General features: G+C 41.2%; 1 protein-coding gene across 4 annotated transcripts in view; it reads right to left on the bottom strand.

Annotated features, from left to right (window-relative positions):
• Positions 1-21,321, bottom strand: part of FNIP2 (folliculin interacting protein 2) — a 63,884-nt gene that overhangs the window by 32,268 nt on the left and 10,295 nt on the right. For 2 of the 4 annotated variants that reach the window (XM_019534542.1, XM_019534544.1), the window contains exon 2: positions 1,018-1,144. In XM_019534542.1, the coding sequence (XP_019390087.1) occupies positions 1,018-1,144 (127 nt within the window). Of the gene's footprint in view, positions 1-1,017; positions 1,145-7,870; positions 8,171-21,321 lie in introns of those variants that run through there. The other 2 variants (XM_019534540.1, XM_019534541.1) reach the window with 2 other exon arrangements.

Genomic DNA, 21,321 nt, shown 5'->3' with positions numbered 1-21,321 from the left:
TCTGGACTGGATAAAAAAACCTGTCATTTCCCAAGAAATGTGTGTCAAGATTCTGGCAGAGGGAATATCGCACCTTTATTGTGCAATTCCTTCCTTAATGGGCGTTTATATAATGACATTGAAAAAATTATATAATGGTCCAATATCATTTCTCAGTCATGACAGTTTTTAGCAGAAAAAATTAGTGATTTATCTACAGAGACCTACCTAGACTAGTGTGTTTGGAGGCAAAAGACCTCTAACTAAAATAAGGAAGTGTAGCTGAGAAATGACCTAAGAAGCAAAAGCCACATTTCAAGTATGCTAGGTAAATTGCCAAGTTTAGACAGGAATCACTTCAAAAGTGCCTGTGAGCAAAGTGGAGCTGATATCTCAGTGATAGATTTTAAAGAAAAAGTGAGCGCATGAGTGTGAGAGAGCATGAGGGCACTCACTTGTGTGAGAGAGAGTAATACACAGATCAAGCTGGTATGGGTTATCTTAATGGGGTTATTTTTGGGTGTAGCTGTAAGCTGACCCATTTTACAGGGTTTTTTAAAAAAAGAATCCTCAAAATGTTATAGACATATTGGCTGCTTGCAGACGCTAAAACACCACCACCACCATCCTGGAGCTTTACTTTACACTCAGCATGATCCTGTGCCGAGCCCCGTCCAAGCCCACTATAGGCTACAACTTGCCCAACATCTGTATTGGATCCAACTCACCCAACATCTGTGTAAAGATCAAGCACTTCAGTGGGGCCTTTTTGGTGATTTTATCTAATAGCTGATTGATTCAGCTTTGGACAAGGGCGCCAAGAAGCCCCACTGAAGCACCTGATCTACACACTTGCTGCAGAGCCAGGCTGGAATAATGCGCTACTTTTTTCAGTAAAGTGTGTGTGTTTTTTTTAAAACATCTGCAAGCATTCTTAATGTCTAGATTTTATTTTGAAATTGACATTTTAAAGAGGATTTCCACATTGAGCCACAAAACAAGAATCACAGGGCAGAAGCAAAAATGATTATGTCATACCTGAGCTGCCACTTCACCAACTTTGTGGACCGCTTTGGAATCAAATAAGACCTGCCTGCCTCTTCTCTCACAATCCTGGTAAACTATCAGGCGGATTTCATTCAAGTCAAACTCTGAACAGGACCAGCTGTGGATTGCAAATAAAAGTAGGGGTTATATTACTTTACCAGTGAATGAAGCAACATAAACAAGTGAAGGAAGTGGGTAGTCATCAATTGCATCTTTTAGCCGATGTCTATAGGAACCAACACAAAAATCAGAGAAGTATGGGGCTGGCAGGGATCTCAGAAGTCATCTAGGGCTACATCATCACTATAGTCATACCTGTCATGATTCTGAGCTAGAATCAAAGTATACCTAGGCCAGATGTTTGGAAGTTTTAAGAACCAATTAGGACAATGAAGGCAATTCCACAATCTCTCTGGGAAAATTGTTTTAGTACTTAACTATAAAAGAAAAAACTTTAATATTGGTCTTAAATCTTCTTTGTGGCAAACTTTTCTTGTCTCACGCACATGGACCTGGAGGACCGGTGATCATTTTTTTTTTTTTTACATCCTTCTACATACTGGAAGAAGTATGTCTTCCTCCCTCAGTCTTCTTTCTAACCAAATCTAGTTGTTCAGCTTTGTACAAGTTGTGTTTTCCCAAGACTCTTAATAATTGTGGCTTGCTCCTGGATTCTTCCTCCTTTGCCTATCATTAAAATGGTACCTAGCTGGATGCAACACTCCCAGTGAAGACCAGAGCAGAACAATTACTTTGTGTATTGGTAGGAGTGTCATAAATAAAGATCTCTCTCAAAATAAGAGTTACCTTTTTTGCAACCACCATTGACTCAGTCACTAGGTGGTTGACTTTAATATTCGAATCCTCTTCTGCCACTTTTTCCACACAGTTATTCCCCCATTTTGTATTTGTACATTTGATTTCTCCTTCTTAAGGATAGCACTTTATCTTCACTGAATTTCATCTCTCCCATTTGTCAAGACCATTTTGAATTGGGAATCGGTCCTCCAAAGTGCTTACAACTCCAACCCTGCTTGGTGTCATCCACAAAGTTTAAGCATGCCACTATCTAAACCATTAAATAAAACCAGATACATGGGAGACTCCTGTTGCAGCTGGTTTAGACAGTGAACCACTGATAACTACACATTGAATACAGCATTTCAAACAGCTGTGCACCCATCTTACTGCAATTTCATCCAAAGCTACTGCCCTAGTTTGTTTATAAGAATATTATACAGGACTGTGTCAAAGGACAGGATGCATCACCTCTACCATTTCTCTTTTATCTAGTAGGCCAGATTTTGTAAGGAACACGTCATGTCCAACCAATACCACTGCTTATTACCTTACAGTTTATTTTACTATCAAAATTAAGCTAACTAGTTTATAATTCACGGATCCTCTTCTGCCCATTATATATAGTAGATACTGATAAAGGTAATAAAATTAAGCAGTATCCAAAAAGGACTAACTGGAAGTATTAAAAGCAGACTATGCTTTAATAAAGTAACACCAAAAGTTTGCACACCACGTAATTACAACAGAGAAAATATATGGAAAGGGGAGCGATTTGGGAATAATAGTAGTGAAATTAGTCTTCCTTACATACTGATTCATTATTATAGTAATTTCAAAAGAGTTGCTTGTGCATTTCTGAGATGGGGAGGGTCTTTTCAGGATAGTAGTATTTTGCACAACATTACAGAAAGCTGGCTGCTAACTATACACTAATAACAAAGATCAGGAAGAGAAAAAACCATGCATAAGGATATGGAAGCTATGCTCTCAAAAACAGGAAAGGGAGCACACGCACTGACACTTTGGCAAGGGGAAGAAGAGAGACCCACACACCAGTGAAGGCCATAGGTCAAGAGTTGCATGAGTATGAATTAAAGCAACTAAGCTTTTGTAATTAAGGACATAAAAGAGCAGCAATGGCATAAGTTACAATGGAAGTTAAAAATAAACATTTAAAGCAGATCACCTTCAAGACAACAAACACACCATTTTTGTTTAAAAATAGGACTAAAATGCATTAATTAAAAAGACAACAACCGAGTTGGGTTCAGCAGGTTTTTCCACTGTGCATAAACCCTAAGTTTGGAACTATGCCATCAGAAAAGTAGAGGCCCTCAACTGATTGTTGACCGAAATCTAAACTTTTATCTCAAATAAGCATGTGACACAGTTAAACTATTATTGGCCAAAGTGCAGAGTTAAAATATTTGTCTCTATTTAGAATGCAGGTACCACAGGTTTTTGCAGTTACCATAAAACAAATAACTTTTTTATTGCTGAAAGCTATTGCCTATATTAAATGTTAAAGATCCACACAGCTTAACAGTAGTTAAGATTATGATCTTAGAAACACAATAGACAGAATACAGTAAACAATTTGCAATAAGCATTTCCACTAAGGTCAGATTTTTACCAGTGATTTAATACACACATTACATGAGAATTACTTCAACTTGGTGCATTAGCAGTTGATGGCTTATAAAAATGCAAATTCTAAATAAGCAGTCCCAGGCACAGCAAGAACTGTACAGCAAAGGAAAACACATCGCTAACTCCATCAATGTGAAGAGCTTGGTGTTCCAGACCAGCATTTCGGCAACCCATGGGTCACGACCCAAAAGTGGGTCGTGAGCATATATAAAAGGGTTGAGAACAAACTTTAAAAATGGGGTCTTTTTTAAAGGTAAAAAACATGGGAAACTCTGGCTTTCTCCTTGCGGGCTGGCAGAGGTCCAGCTTGCACACTGGGGGGGCTGGGGGCAAGGGGCAGGAGTAAGGGGCACTGGGTCAGAACTGGCCAATGTTTACAAATGGGTCCTGGTATAAAAAAGGTTGAGGAACCACTGTTCCAGACAACATCTTGCCAACAGACCTACAGAGACCCTGAATGGGTCTCAGCAACACATATAAATTTGACAGACCTTGAAACAATAAAACCCGGCTTCAGAACTTCAATGAGACACCAGATTCCAGAGTTCACCCTAAAACCAAGCTTGTGTTTGACAATATTGCAACGTTACTGACAATAAAATTGTCAGTAAAGGAGATGATGCTATTACATGTTTTCCCAGTTATTAGCTTGCATAGTGAAATATTTAAGATTAGAAAGCTATTAGTTTATCTGGTATTACTGGCCCATGATTTTTCACTTGCACACAGAAGAATAAAGTCACAAAGCAAGTGTGAAGAAAATTCATCAATCAGATTTCAGTTATTAGATATTCAATAGCGCTTTTAAGCTGAAGTAGTTAGGAGTCTTGCCCCTGTTCCATCTCGAGTAACAGCGTTGAGTTTGAAACCAACCCCTTCGAGTTTCAGCTGAAACTAAGGCTTTATTTCTCCCAAGTTGTCAGATAAAGGTGCATTATATAATTAATCATTGTTGCATCTTGGACAAGGGGACTAGACATTCCTTCCTAATCCCTCAGGCTGTTAGCCTACACCTTGGAGCATGGAGATTTGATTATTCTTATCTGCAGTTACATAATAGTTTTTACTTTAGAGTGTTTTTAGAGCTTAGACAAGAAACTGGAACAACAGATCAGCACTGAAACGGGCTACCCATGAAGCTGCATAGGCAGATGAAGTGCAAGCTGCTCCAGTCCACCTTCAGTGGCATTGCCCTGACCTGGAGAGACCACATCCTGGGGGACAGGGAGAAAGTACAAGTGTTATTAATAGTTGTCCATTTAACATGTTACATAACAGACTTCTGTCAAGGCCACAATGATCTCCTACAGAAAAGTGACTTTGGAAATAGGAATTTTTCTGACTGTGCTGTACAGAGACTAAAGCAAACACACACAGAGTTCATGCTATTTATTTGTTGTTTTAACCCATCCTTTCTGAAAAAGCCCAAACTTACACAATCTTGTAATGAAAACACTCAACTCCTACAAAAGATAATGGGAAGAAGAGACAGAGCACCGTGCAGGATCAACCATGTGATTGGGCTGGAGTCACATGTGTAACCTCCTCTCCTGATGTATTTTTAATATATGTTTTGGTGACTCTTTGATCTCAGTAGAATCCTGTTTCAATCACTTTTGTACTCTGAAGCTAGCTGCTTTTTCTTGGGTTCCCCTCATGTGATTCAAAAAAATTAAAATTAATGATATGTCAAAATATAGGTCTATGTATTTTCTGGCTCTCTGAAAAACATTAATCTGAAGCTACTCCTCTGAATTAAGATTTAATATGCATCTATATAGCATGATTTTTTTTCCCCTTTTGATATCTGTTTGATAGAACTTAGATAACTTTTTCTTAACTTGCTGGTGTCTGGCATTAGAACAGATTTAGACTAATATAATTTTTAATTAACTGGCTTTAACATGTGGTCTAGTAGGTTGTGAGCAGTTGATCTTGGTATGTTGGTAACAGAATTATGAAACACAGGTCCATGAGATAAAACTGAACCAATTTGTGAGCTGAATATATTGAACCCATCTATAGAGCTATCTTTAGATAGACCTAGGTCTATCTATAGAAAAAATGTGTGCGCACAGTACGTATATGAAATGTATGTACACATGCATGTGCACACACATAACAGAGCTAAAATATTTGTCTCTACTTAGAATGCAGGTACCACAGGTTTTGGCAGTTACCATAAAATGAATATTTATTTTTTTTTATTGTGAAAGCTATTGCCTACATTAAACGTTAAAGATCCATACAACTTAATACAATTTAGTTAAGATTATGAACTCTGAAAGATGGACAGAACCCAGTAAACAATCCGCAAGAAGCATTTCCACTGTCAGATTTTTACTAGTGATTTAAAATGCATACATATTACATTAAAATTACTTCAGCTTGGTGCATTAGCAGTTGATGCTCTGTATATGTGCACACCCATACACACAGAGTCACACCCACCCCCTGGTCCTGTTACCATCCTGTGGAATCTATCACAAGGCACAAGACTATCAGATGACTGGGTTCCCCCCACCCTCAAAAGCTGACTGAGCAAACTGACTGGTGTATTTCCACCCTTTGTTGCTTGGAGTGGTTTACAGTGTACTGATCCAAAGCCTTATTTTTTTTACCTTCCCCCCCATTCAAATACCAATACATTTTACACTGTTTCATAGACCAATTGTTAATGTCATCTCTTCAAAACCTCATTATGCTTACAAGTCATATCACCCAGGAAGCTAAAGAACAGGGTTAGATTCTTCCAGCAGAAAATCCATGAGTCAGAAATGATGCTCATAAGGAAAGTCACACATCTGTTTCCGCATTAGAATTAGGTTAAAAAAAATAGTTCATTCCAAATAGCAGACACACTGATTTCTGTTCCATTTATTCAAAACACTCTTCTTTGGTTATAGAGAAGGAGGCATGAACTTGAGATTTCTTTTGCTGAAATAAAACATTTTTCCTCTGCATTTTACAAATTTTGCATTAACTTCTTGACGTAAGTATTTATCAATTGCAATTTCACTTTCCACTGGTGTCTCACTTCTTCAGTGTACATTGATAAAAAAAAGTTATCAATTACTTTAGAAAGTTTCAAAGACTGCTGAAGATCTATGACAACCTGAGATGCCTATTAATATGTGGCATTTAATATGGACCCAACATTGAAAGATTTACAGTCCGCTTCAGTCTAAACAGCAATCAGAAGGTTGCAAGTATCTAGAGCAGTGGTCTCCAAAGTGGGGTACGTGCACCCCAGGGGGTGTGCAAGGCAATCCACTGTGGTGTGAGAAGAAAATACTAGAACTTCTATTTTTATACAAATATAAAATTTTTTACCGATAGGGGTGCGCAAATATAAATATACATCTATTGAGGGTGTGTGCTCAAAAATTTTTTACTGATAAGGGTGTGTGATCAAAAAAGTTTGGAGACCACTAATCTTGAGGCCTGAAATCAGCAATGGGCTTTCAGAACATCAGCTCCTGAAGAAAGGAGTCATCTCATCACTGAACTCTGAGTTCTCCTTTTGCAAGCTCACCTTTATAAAAAGGCAAATGTAGTACTTTCCAGCAAATATGAGTGTACTCTAACTGAGTAGTGAGGTATGTGTTTAGATATAAGAGTATTTTACTTTGCATTAACACATTTGGGAAGAGGTATAAACAGATCTTTTAATGTGGCAAATACAGTGCAAGTTATTAGGCTGGAGGCAGAAGTTTTAAGAAACAAATTTCAAACATTCTAAAAAAGGTAGATATTACCATTTACATTAATCACGACACACAAGTAAGTACAAAGCCCCAGAGAGCTGATAGGTAGTAATGTACAAGAACAATACCATTGAGACTACTCTGCCAAAAGTCAAACATCACTGAATAAAAAACCCCATCACTAAGAAGTTACAGCCCAACAGTATCCAGACTGAACATTAGTTTGAGATGACCTCAACATGATTTGAATCTGGAGGTTTGGCAAACAAAATAATATGTCTGTCCTCTCACTCCTAAATTTCATAACTTTCTTGACCTGGGAGGTGACAAAAAGGAATAGAAATAAAACTTTCGGAAAGGAAGTGCACTTTCAGCCACAGACACATACATACCTTTCTTTCTATGCCTTACAAATTAAAAGGTCTCTCCCAGCAATCATTGTTTAGAACTCAGTTTGTATTTACATACAAACCTGTATATGAATGTGGTTTCAACAACTAACAAACAAGGAGGAATGGCTGCGGTGTCATTAATCCTCTGCTCAATAATAATTTCCATATGCAGAACAGCACTTCAGATTCATCAACACTACAGCCTTTTAGGCAGATGGATCTATTTCTAGTATTATTCAAGCTAAAACACAAATTATTTCTGAAAATTGTTTTAAAAAAAATGTATCTGCATACCTGGTCTGTAGCAATTTAGTGACAGTGCTCGTGTGACTGGTGCTATGTTCTGCCAAAGATCTTTTGGTCTTTTTCTCCAATCCTGTGTTAAGTAAGTTATTTCCAAGTGAGCTAGCAGCATCATTACCACTCCTTGCTCTGTCTGTTTGCCCTCCTGTGCTGTTTGCTGTTTTTGAAGTGCCTCCGCACATTTTCTTAGCTGAGCTGTGCTCTCTCAAAGCTTCTTCAAAATACCAAACACAGGTTGAAGAGATACAGCTTCAAGTGAGTTTCTTCACTATGGTTCAACATCCAGACAATCATTCCCCCTCCCACTCTGTTTGTAGGGGGAGAATAAAAACAAAACTAAAACAACACAGGTAGGTCTTCTGTAGAAATCTGCTGGGTATTTTTCTTTTCTTTTTTTTTTTTTTTAGAAAAAAAGTAGCACCTCCAAATAAACTGTAAAATTACAACTGAGGGAGATAATTGCATTTAATATCTTGCAATATATATCCCCAGGAGAAGCCTTAAACATGATTTTCAAATATCAAAAACCAGCCAAGCTTCTGTCCTCCTCCTTTTGAGTTTTTTTCCATCAAGCCTGGTGCAGATCTGTCGGCAGATACAGCAGCTAATATTGACTTTAGCTACCTTTGTTTCCTGGTATGTGATTAGGTAGCTGGCAATTATTTGGTCACAAGACTGAACCATATGGCCTCTGAAAAGAGAGCATACTTGCTTTTGCACTGACTCGCCCTTAGTTGCAAGGTTGTTCCAACACTGGCTACAACACCCTGTTAATGGCTCTCATGTGAGCAAGTATCATCTGACAACTCTTAGCAACCTTCCCTGGCTCAGCACCGCTTCAAACACAAATAGGAATCTGTCATCAGCAGTATACACTTATCAGTGAAGAATGATTAACACTAGGAAACACCCCAGAAATTCTGCACTGTAATGATTCTACTCTTGAAGGTAAACAGCACTTTCTCAGCTAAAAATCTGAGATTGCTTTAAAAATAAACCTTTCACACAATACAGATCACGTATCAATAAGAAGATCTAACAGATATACAAAGGGGTAATGTTTCACTGTTACACTGCCTAAATGTGTCCCTAAAAATCTTTTTTAGTTCCGAAGCATTACATAAAAAGTGGTAAAAGTGGTAGGAATACAACTGGCAGGGACCAAGAACAGTAAGGATGCCACCAGCTAATCTTTAAGTTTTCCCCAAATTCCCCTGCGCGCGCGCGCGCGCGCACACACACACACACACACACACACACACACACACACACACACAAAAAAGTAGCAAACATTCACTTAAACCATTCTAATACAGTGTTAATGCCTGGTGCTACAATGACTATCCATCTGCAGTATCTGAATTGTGTATAAGATATACCACTTCATGATGTCATTATGTCAATCTTTCTGAATAAAATTCATTCCAGCAGCCATAAGAGTCAGATACGTATGGACATCTTAAAAGAATTGCATGGAAGTGGAGGGAGGGGAAGAAACAGAAAAGAAACCCTCAGACTGATGCACAGTCAGTGCAAAGTAAAGGAAATCCTCCTGACCTCCAGATACAATCCATTGAGAAAGGGAATTTAGTTATTCCTTAGGTATTCACCTGCTCTATTTGTAAGTGACTTCTAACTCTAGTTAAAGATGTCCCAGTCATTTCAGCTGTTGCTTTAAAAAGCTGTCTAGTTGTTTGGTCATGATAAAATATCAATCCCCAATGTGATTTCATTTTTTTTTTAAATTGCACAGTTCATAATGTTTCAGCATTATGATAAAAATCTAATTGGGAAGGCTTTAACTGCCTACATGAAATAAAAGCTATCCACCAAAATCCAGATGTTATTTCCAATGTCCGTTTCAGTACACTGAAGATGTTTCACTTCCGTGTCTCTAGTAGGATGTTCTTTCCCACATGAAACTTAACAGTTCTCACTATCTTGTCTTTTAGGCAAGCAGACACTTACATAATCAAACATTCTTGGCAAACCAGTGAGCGTAACTGAAGGACACTGGGTGTGCCTACACATGCAATTTACGTGCATGAATTTTCTGCACAGAAAATTCAGACACGTTAAAGAGCTCCCTGGCGCATATCTACATGCGTGCCCCTGTTGGGAGCAAATTGAGCCCCACAAGAGCAAGACTGGGCTGATCCTGCCCTGCTCTTTCCCCCTGCAGCTGTCCCTGCCTTGTGAGCAGTTCTGTCCCAGCCAGGGGAGATCAGGCTGCCCCAAGCTGTGGGGGAAGGGGAGGGAGAACTGTTTTGCCTGTGCAGGCAGCTGCCTCCCAGCCACGTGGAAATTGGGACAGATCCCGATCTCCATGGGGCTGGTAGGTAGTGACCCATCAAGCTGGGACACGCTTCCTGCCCGTGACCCCCTGCTGCCTAGGCTGACTGGGAACAGTTTGCTCCCAGTCAGTGTCTACACATACAGTATGGTACATTAGTTCATGTCCCATTTTTCTAGCACCTGCATCTACAGATACTAGCAAATGGCACATTAGACTAATATACTGTGCAGTAATTACTGCATGTGTGTTGGCAGTGACATTTAGTCTATGGCACATTAGTCTAATGGCAGTAAAGCACCTCAGGTAGACGCATCCACTGATACCAATTTGGTTTATTAGCTACAACCTCCTTCCTCTTCATTATATATACACACTACTCCAAGTTGACTGGTTCTTTGAAAAATGAAGCAGCAAAAAACCCCCACTAGTGTTAAGAAGCAGAAAGTAAATTCTCCATATGTAAACCAATACAAAAAGACAGCTAGATTCCACTTCAGCTCTAGAGATGTGATTTCTGCCATCCAATTTGTTGAATGATTCAAAAATGAGACTTGAACACAGGGCCTCGTTTTCTCTTTAACTATAAATATTTTCCAAGATACTTCTCTCCCTATTTATGGCAAACATGTTAAGTTCTGACATCTCAGTTGCAGCCTTTTTATACTTACTCACTCAAAATAGTTCTAGCATGGTGAAGCAATGTTCAACCTCAGCTCAGCCTATGTAATCCACTTCATTTACATTTGCTATGCTGTTACCTGCACCACACAATTTAGACAAGATCCACTGCACATTAAATCATAGAACTGTTCATTTGTTGAATGATTACACTGCTTCTCTAACTGTACATTTTCATGTGTCATTGTGTGCCGTTGTGGAGAAAGTTCTTGACACAAGGCCAGACATCAAACCATCTTAAAGAAAAAGCTGGGTTTGAAAAAGCAAGGTTTGTACTTTATAAAACAAAACACTAAGCAGTCCACATAAACCTAAGTACATCTCTTCTCAAGACCATTTGCTTAATACAAGACACAGCCAAAATGCAGGACAAGACAGAGTATATAGAATTCTTGCCAGATTGGCAGAAATACTCTTTAAATTGCTACAAAGCCAGTACCCTCGAGTTAAAGAAAAACCTAACTGTGAGAAGGCATAGAGAGGAGAGAACAAACACAGCTCATTTTTCCACACAGAGCTAAACATTGCTATAGACTGTACACATCGGTTCTGGCTCTGAAGTGACAAGAGACAGCATAAATAGCAAACTGGTGTTTCACAAACTTGGCCAAGTTCTCCTTCAATGTTTTTTTGTATGTAGGTTCCAAAATCTCCTGCAGATTAGAATAATCCCAGGCTCATGCAAAATGTTAGTTTAAATAGTCCTGGATGAGTCACAGAAGTAGAGTGCTTTTAGCAGCATTCCCAATAATGAAATTCCTTGCCAAAAAAGAAAAAAGAAAAAAAGAGACTGAAACTAAGCCTGGCTGTGTTTGTATTGAAAATTAAACCCACATTTTTCCATACCAAGATAATATGGGCCTTTTTAGTGCTAAAAATTTTTACTAGCCAATACCTTAAAAGAAAATGAGCCAACAAAGGGTTAGTTAAATTGGTTAATTACAGTTGAATCCTTAGCCTAATCTTTTATGGACTAAACAAAACTACATACAAGTAGGCACAAATTCCTTTAGCCAAACAAAGCTCTGATCCATCTCTAAAACTAAGGAGACGAAGTTCTCCCTGCAGCCTTTATCACTTAATACATCTTGTTTTATCATTAGAGTACTTCTCAGATTTTAGTTCCCAAGTAAAACCAACCAGTTCCTAAGTAAAAACAGTTCCCAAGTAAAACCAACCAGTTCCCTCCAAAATGCATGTTTTTTTGTTAATTATTTTGCAAAATAAGGATAACAAAGCACACCTCCAGTAACTAAACTCAGCCTTTGACCTCTGAACAACAATTTCAGGTTTGGCCAGACACCAGCCCCCCCACCCCCCCACAGCTCACTCATTCCATCATCTCTGCTTAGCATTGTGAGGTATGGTGCCGCTGTCACAATCAGCAGGAGAGCTCCACCTCCTCTTGTACTCAGCTTTGTGTCTCAGCCAACGCATCATTCACATGTCACTTGTTCCAGACAGAATCATGTGATCAGGCCGGCTTCCAAGGACACAGCTACTAAATAAAGACACTGCCAAGGCACGTCAGAGAACAGCTTTTGCCAGAAAATGAGGAATAGAAATCTCTTATCCTACCAGTTTTCCTGCCTATCCCTGTAATCTTACTACCTACTGGAGCAGTATACACCAAGAATAAAACCAGACACCATACTTTTAATGGAGGACAGGTTTGGACAACACAGTGCAGGAAAAATTAGTACTCTTACAACTGGACTAGTTCCTGTTTGCTTATTTTAAAATAAGAAAATGCCAACTGGTCACAGAAACAAAAATCCCCTAGGTAAGTGGTTCTCCATTTTTTTTGTACCAGGGTGCATTTGTAAACATCAATGGTGAGTCCCGACCCAGTGCCTCTCACTACTAATCAACTGCCCCCCAGTGTGTGGGGCAGGGTGTGGGTGTGTATGGGGCAGGGGCATGGGGGGCCCTAGCAGCCCCTCACCAGCTAGAACCCTGCCAGCCTGCAAGGGAAAATCCACAGCTTCCTATGTTTTTGTGCTTTAAGAGGAGAATCCATTTTTTAAAAGTTTGTTTATGACCCACTTCTGGGTCACGACCCACAGGTTGAGAAACGCTGTCTTAGGTCATTTGGCAGACTAACAGATCTTTACCATACCCTAAGGCTGGCATCCTGACACACAAGCTGGCTTGCCCCTTCCTGCTCTTTCTTCCTCAGAGATATGGCCTGTTCTTTAACTCACTTGTAGCCTCGTAGATTTTTTAAAAATCCTATACGCAAGATGGCAGAGCAGTAGATCCATCAAAACAGGGGACTGCTCAGGGTCATAGGTGACGTGTAAGGAGGGCACTGGGGGGGGGATATGCCCCCCCGAAAGCACTGGTGCCCCCCCCGACAGAGTGGTTTGGTTGGTAGGGGGGCACTGAAATCGGCTCTGCCGGCTGCATGTTGACTGAGGCAGAAATGCTGCTGGGCCTCTCAGTTGTGCCCCCTCAGACTCGGGAGGCACCAGTCGCCCAAGCTTAGGGTTCAAAAAAAGATTGCTTTGGTCAACACAGAAATGGTTGATTTTTCAAATATATTTTACCCACATTTTTATTTGGCTCAAAATAAAGTGCTTTGTTTTGAATTAAGATGTTCACGCTATTTTCTGAACAAGAAATTTGCAAGCACAGGACTGGACTGACAAGGGAACTTGGGGGGCAAATCACAAATGACAAAGGAGGCAGTAATTCCCTCCCCTAAACTCTAGCACTCAGTGGTTGGAGGCAGACTGTCCTGGGATGTGGGACATTGATTTAAATCCACTCCAGTCTTAATCATGAGGTGCCCTATGGTATTCTGGAGACAGTTGCTCCTTCCAAGTGAGACATTTTCTTCCACTGAAGCTTTGAAGAGCTTTAGCTGATACAAAGCTGCCTTCTTCCAAGAAATAAATTATAAAACAAAAAGATTCAGCGAGCTCTACTGACAATTCTCAACTTTTACTGACTTCAAAATGCTTTTGAAGACATTTCAGTAACCAATCACAAGACTTTTTAAAAACCAAAGTGCTGAAGAACTAAGCTTGCACTCACTAGTGAAGCAATTTAAGGTTCTGCATTTTATTCTTAGAAGAACCATCAGTTGCACCTAAAACAGAAGCATTGAATGCAGCTGCTTTGGTGCTTGTTGCTACATGAGAAAAAAACCCCAAACACCTGACTTTTGGAAACAAAGTGAACAGTATTGTGTGACACTAATCAATCAATAAGTTGTTAATGAAATCTGTCCCTAGGAGGTTTTCCCCTCCTTGGGAACTAGTGTTGGAGAAGCAGTTAAGCAAAAAATTTTTGTCAGGATAATACGTTGAACAAGTTTGTATTTTTTTTCCTGAAGGCAGAAAAGACCAGGTACGTACAAACTGCAGGCCAACCATTAGCAGACAAGGGAAAGGAAGAAATGAGAAATGGAGTTTAATAGAATGTGTTTAATGCTCACAAACCCCAACTAGTTTCTCTAAGTGGTAGGAGGGTAGGTAAAGAAAAAAAAAAGCCACGCCTAATAAAAAACTACACCTAACTAATCCAAAAACTACTGCAGCATTAATAGCAACACTCCACTGCCAGAGTGGAGATGAATGCCAGGAAATCCTGACTCAGATGAATTAAGTGATAACTGTAGGCGGATATACCGGCAATCCCAGTGTTTTCCCCAGCTATAGCCAGAGATGTGTTTTGTTTCTCTTGATGGTAGTACAACAGTTTGCCTATTACACACAACACACTCTTTAATCCTTTCATATAGAGGACTAGTAATACCTTTCCAACGACTAATTTCTGAAACTTGTTGTATGCCTTTATCTTCACAAGTTCAAGGACACAATAGGAAAGAAATTTCAGTTGCTACAGTACTTGATAAAAAGATACAGGGTAATTATTACCGATTTATTTCCAATGAAAAACATGACAACTTTGCAAGACTAGTATGGCTGGAACTGGCTTCACTAGGGCTGGAAAGGAGCTCAGGAGGTCCTGTAGTCAAGGGCCTCGCTCCCAAGCTATAGTACCCCTGGGGGTACATCGGACAAATTGTGTAATGATGGCTTTAATTTTCATTATAACAACTGACATTCCAGGAGTTAAAATAAAACATCTGCTGGTAGGGGTATGCAGGCAACTGGTAAATCTGGAAGAGGCTACACACAGAAATCTTTTGGGAACCTATAGGCTCTAGTCCAACCCCTTGCTAAAGGGAGGATGGATCACTCCTGACTGAACTTGGATTCACAAAAGTACGTTCATGCTCTCTCTCATTTAATTAGTCCATAAAGGTGCATCTCTACCCTGCCTTCTAAACCATCTCAGTCAACTGTCTAATCTGTTCTTGAAAAGGAGAGATTCTGCAACCTCTCTAGGCTGCTTGTTCCAATGCTCAATCACCAAGGATCCTGGTTTTCTCTGATAAAAAACCCCCAATTTTTGGATTAAAAAATGTAACCCAAAAATCCATGATTAAAATGAAACCCACTGATATATATCTATATTAGGATCCCTGCTAATCACCCTCATAATGAGAAAGTTCTTTCTAATATCCAACTCAAGTTTCCCTCACTGCAATTTAAGACTATTGCTCCTTATCCTGTCCCATGCAGCCACAGCTCTTTCCATCCTCTTTATAACTATCCTTCAGGTATTTGAGAACTATTAATAAATCTACACCTTAGTCCCACCTTAGTCCCACTCTGAGCTCTTCTTCATAAATCATGTTGCCTAGATTTCTAAATCATTTTTGCTGCTTCCCACTGGATTCTTTCTAGTATCTCTACATCTTTCTTGAAGTAGCCTGCAAGTTTTAGGTATGACATCTGGATGAAAACACTGTATATTCCCCGAGTTTACTATGAGAATGTCACAGAAGTGTCAAAAGCACTGGCAAAAAAAAAAAAATAAAAAAAAAAAAATCAAGGATTCTGGCCTATTTTCCAATCTATTACATGGGGCCCGAACTAAATTCAATCATCATGTTTCAATATAGACTAATTCTAATCCTAGTTTAAATGAAAGTGTAACACCTGATTAAGAAGCTGTAACTTTACTTTCAACTCAAACATGCTCAAATGTACAATACTTATTGCAGTTCAAAACTACATACATAACGTGAATCAGGAACACTGTCATACACTAACCAAAGGTTATATAAATCTCTGCTTGCAACTCAAATTAATGATTCAGACTTCATCTAATGTCTGCATCAAAGACTTGTGTGGTACTTCGAAATGTCAGAAGTATCTGTATACATGGATCTTAGGAGACTCACTGCTGATTTTTATATATAAAAGAAATCATCTTAGAAGAATGCAAGCCCATATGTGTCTAAATGGGCCACATGCTAGGTTATACGTTGGCTTCTTGCTTGTAGTTGGGCCAGAAAAGGTGCCCTCAGAATGATCACTGAGGACAGCATCTCAGTGAACACATTCTTCAATATAAAGCAATGGATCTCAACCTTTCTATACTCCAGGCCCTATAGCCTCAAGGCACCCCTCAGAAAATATCAGCTCTGAAATTTTCACTTGTTTTTGACTACACAAAAATAATAAAAAAATTCCTTTGTTGCAAAGAAATCAGAAAGCTCACAGCTGGTCAGAACGTTTTAATCACTATGAATTCCTATTCAAAATCTCTGGGTTTGTCTTTCAAATCAAAGATCTCAAGTTCCAAGTTTCTGCTGACTAAAAAAAAATCTGCCCAGATTGATGATGCAGAGCACGTTTGGTCATTGTCATTTTAACACTTCAGTAATGTAAAATATAAAAATACTTAGTTTAACCCCCCTATTTAATGCACCTATGTTAGGATCATTCCTTTATGTGGCTGGAACAAAGTTTCACTCATAGGTGCAGATTATCCTTGACACTCCATGCAGCTTCATTTTACAAAAAGAAAAATAAGAAATATGAAGTGCGAGTAACTTGATCCCTTGTTTTAACTGCAAGTACAATCATATGCATTTAAGAAAAAAAATCTATTTGCAGCTTCAACATCCTACTTTCCCATTTTCTTCTCAGCTGTACACCTAACTGTCTGATGGTTCTATCAGTAAAAACTAACTCTCCTTAGGTATTTTATAGTTAGAGTGAGTTGCTTTATGATATTTTTCTTGTTTTAGGTAGAACGAGCCAGTTTCACTGCATATGTTGCTTGCCTAACTCTATCCAAGCTGTTTCCTGTTCAATGCCCATAAAATTATGTGGGGAGCCCACTACTTCCTTGAAAAAGTCTGAGGTAGACAGCATCAACAATAGACAGATTTAAGTACAACCTTTAGTCTCCGAAGCACAGAACTTATTGATTCAGAAACTAATGTCTAAAACTGCTTTAAAGCATTGTAGCAAATGTGATTTGTGCCCACAAACATGATTGATCTGTCCTTTTAATGCTTGTTAAAACATAAGCTGATACTTCTGCAGCTCCATTATCTGGTTTTAATGTAAACTAGGCTACAGACAAACTAAAATGAGGACAGCTGAAACAGTTTCAGACATGTTTGCTTAAGGCAGTGATTCTCAGCTAGGGTAACTTGAGATCTTTTTAGGTGCGCCAGAGGGTGTCATGCAATGTCACCACTGTTAAGTGTGCAAACATGATTCACAAGATAAATCTAGAGATTTCAGATAGGAATCCATAGGGTCAAAAATATTTGGACTTGTTGTGAGTTTTCCGAGTTCTTTGCAAAAGAAGAATTGCTCTATTACTTTTTAAATAGTCAAAAGACACGTGAAAACTAAAAGCTGGCGTTTTCTGAGGGACACCTTAAGCCTAACACAGTTGATATCCACTGGTTTAAAAGGTGATCAAAAAATCTTTGTAATTCTTTTTAGGATGGAAGCCAACTCAGCTGAGCTCACATGATTAGAGAATCACACTCCCTTTCTATCAATCAAAAAGGGCCTTGGTATTACCATGTTTAAGATAAGCATCTGTAAAGTCATCTCTGTTCAGCCCCTAGGTAATAAACAGAGTAGAATCAGATTTATTCTAAAACTGTTTTCAGAAATTCCTAGTTTTGTCAGCTAGTCCCAATTCCTAGTTGTTTGAAAAAGGTGGTTTTATGTGTTCAGCCCCAGCACTCCCAACTTTCTGTCCCCCTACAGCCCCACAAGTTAGGTACCCAGTCCCAAAGCAGTGACTCCTAGTATGCCAGCAGTCTGCTGTGAAAGAGTAATCCAGGGTCATCCAATAAAGAAGCCATCCAATGGTATGGCCAAACCCACTCTTAGATGGTTTAAACAGGAGAAGGGAAACTGCTGCTGCTCTGGAGCATACATCAGCTGCTCTGCTGTAACAGAGTGAAGTTTCAGCAATACAAGCTAAATCAGGGGTCAGCAACATTTTCAGGCAGACAGCCAAAAATACCTGCACCCTCAATTTGTAAGGTACTGGCATGCCAGGGGCATCTCAAGAGGCCCAACCAACCCTTGTTGCGGTAACACAGTCCTGGCCCCTTCCCCACCATCCGCTCCAAGGCATGCAAGCAAAATGCCTGTGCGCGCTATGCTCTGGCACCTGTGGCAGGGTTCACTTACCCTTCAGCTAAATGTTCCAACGTTTAACTCTGCTTAACCCAATCAGGATCAAAGTTGGAAATGGTTTTGCTATATTTGTATTGCTACAGAAACATGCAGATGTAAGAGGAGTATTGATATTAAAGGACTAGCCAACTCCCTGTCAGGAATGACGGGGTGGGGGGGGAAGAGGGTTGGGAGGGAGTGTGGTGGGACAAGCCCTGTGCCCCCCCCCTCCCATCTCGGCCCACTCCCCCTTTATCTCCTGCTGCTTGAGGTCTGGGTCCGCTCCCCCCTTCCCTGCTGCAAAAGCGGCAGGAGGGGCGGAGTGGGAGTAGGCCCGGGCCTGAGGGTGCAGAGAAACCAGCCCACTGTGGTGGGGGGGAGCAGTGAACCTGGGCTGACCGTCGGGAGCGAGGGAATGAGAGGACCGGGCTTGGAGCCAATGGTGGGGAGTGGGCCCGGGCCTGAGAGGAGGAGGCAGATCTCTCCTGCCCTCCCAGCTGCTGCCATGTCGGGCCCACTGCTCCCCCCCGCACCCCACCGTGGTGGGTTGGCTTCTCCTCCGCCTTGGGCCTGGGCCTGGGCCTACTCCTCTCCTCCCCTCCCCCCACCGCCACCATGCGCCTGTTATTCCCCCAACCCATGTCAGGCCCACTCCTCCCACTGCCATGTCATCCCACGTTGGGCCCTGCAGGCAGCAGCAACAGAAGGGGGGGGAGGGGGAAACCGGGCTGAGGCCAGAGATGGTGGCCTTGGCCCCTCGCAGCATCCTGACCCCACTCCCCATGCCACCACCTGCAAGGATTAAGGGTGGGGGGCAAACCCAGCTCTGGTAGCCTCACCCCCCCCCATCCCGTGCCATCCTTGCCACCTGCAGGGAGCTGGGCAGGGTGGGGTGAGGCCAGCGCTGTTTCGTCTGCTCCGTTGCCCCTGCCTCCAAGAAGCAGGGCAGGGACGAGGCCAGCTGCGCTGGTCTTGTCCCGCCCTCCATTCCCTGTGTCCCCACCATCATGGTGGTGCTCTACCACACTGCAAGTTCCTGTTCAAATGTTTGTTTGCACTCTGATTTGCTCTTCAGTCAATCAGAGTGCGAATAAAATGCGACAGACAGACTCAGGCTTTTATAATATTAGAATTCTCATATAAACTGATACTGATAATGCAGTTGTTACACCTGCCTAGAGATAGTGGGATTTAATAAAAACAAACACCTAGGAACTATCCAATAAGACAAGTGAGTCAGGAAACGGAGGAATACAAGACTATTTTGTATTTCTTATACTGCCTCCAAAATAGAAATCCAAACATTTAGCCTCTCAGCATCTGTGCAGTTCGTCTACCTCACACGAGTGTTGCAAGGCTGATTTCACATGTGTGAATCCTCATTGGAGTATGGAAACAGATGTCACAGAAACAGAGTATTGGAGCATGGAAACAGATTCATTGCCTTTTGGCCACCATAAAAGTTTTTATAGCAGCACAAAGTAAAACCAAATAGATATCCATATCCTTTGACATAGACATCCACTCTTTGACACGCCACAAATGGCAGAGGGCTGTAATGCTGTATTCGCCCAACTATAAGACGATCCCCCCTCCAATAATTAGATTCTGTATATGGAAAAATATATACATTAGTTATAATTTTCCAGGTATAGAATCTAAGTATTGGAGGGTAGTTTTGAATCTCTCCCAACTGCTACAGCAGGGAAAACAGTGGCTGGAGTGCGGGGAAAAAGGGGCGGAGGAGACAGTCAAGTGGCCCCCTTGCCCTCTGTCTCACCCACTTCTTCCTGCGGTCTTCCTGCCCCCACCTGCCACCTGCACCCCTCCAGCCCCAAATCCCCACAACCTTTGCCCCTCTACCTGCTCCCCTTTCCCATCTCTGCCTCTGCCTGCCCCCTCCCCTTACTATCAGACATTGCTCCATCCCAGAGAGCATAGCACGTGAAAGCCCAGCCCTTACCTGGATATGCAGCAGTGTCAGTGCTGCTGACTAGCTGGGCAGGGGAAGGAATTTCCATGTGTTCCTGCCCAGGAGAGACTCCAGCCCCAGCTGGAGATGAGCTGCCCCTGACAGTAAGGGGGAGGAAAGGGGATGGGTGGGGGTAGAAGCTGCAGAGGGGAAGTGGAAGAGAAGGACAGGAGGCTGCTGCAGGTCTGACTCTGGCCCCGACCTGGGCTCAGAGCCAGAGCCAGAGCAGCTGCCTGCTCCTGCCTCTACTTTGCATGTGAACATAAAATGAGGGGCTTCCCCCAACACATGCTGATCAGCAGGGCAAAAACCCTTGTTTTATATTGTGTAAATATGGTAATTGGCATTGCTTTGCTGCAACAAACACCTACTTGCTTTACAGTGAAAGAGCACAAACATCCCAGAGAATTGCCCAGCCCTCCCCAACTGCCCCAGGCAGGTACTCTCAGTGCTTGGTCCTGCATGCTCTAGAAAATTCCAGCCCAGGATTGGGCCCTCAGAGTCTCAGGAGCACCAGCCTGGCTTTCCTTGCTTTCAGAGACATACCCCAGGATCTCCAGGTCACAGCCCTGGAAGTAAGGAAAGTTAGTGTTCTCCATTTCCAGAGAGACACCCCGACTATCTCTGGTACGCGTCTCTCGAAGTAGGAAGTAGGGAGCATTTCGTCTGTTGTCATCCAAGATCAAAGGGTGGGACAATGGGTGATGTGCATTTTGCCTACTCAAGTTGATCTGCTGTGCTGGGACACATCCTGAAGCAGCTCATGCCCTTCACTTGGGGACATCCATTTCTGTAGCCTTAGTGGGTTGGAAGGAAGAAGCTCCCAAATGCTGTACATTTTAGTGAATGTTTAGATCCCCAAGCTTTAGGTTTTAATTCTCACAGTGAAAGTTTGATTTAACTGCAAGTCCTCTTCTGCACCGGGGAAAACAGGAGTAACTGCTAATAGTAGTAGAAAATTTTTTATCCAGGAAACTTTAAG

The sequence above is a fragment of the Crocodylus porosus genome, unplaced genomic scaffold, assembly GCF_001723895.1.
Source record: "Crocodylus porosus isolate Cpor-Errol unplaced genomic scaffold, CroPor_comp1, whole genome shotgun sequence".
NCBI lineage: Eukaryota > Metazoa > Chordata > Crocodylia > Crocodylidae > Crocodylus > Crocodylus porosus.
Note: the sequence above shows the minus strand (reverse complement) of the source record. Positions and strands in the feature narration are given on the sequence as shown.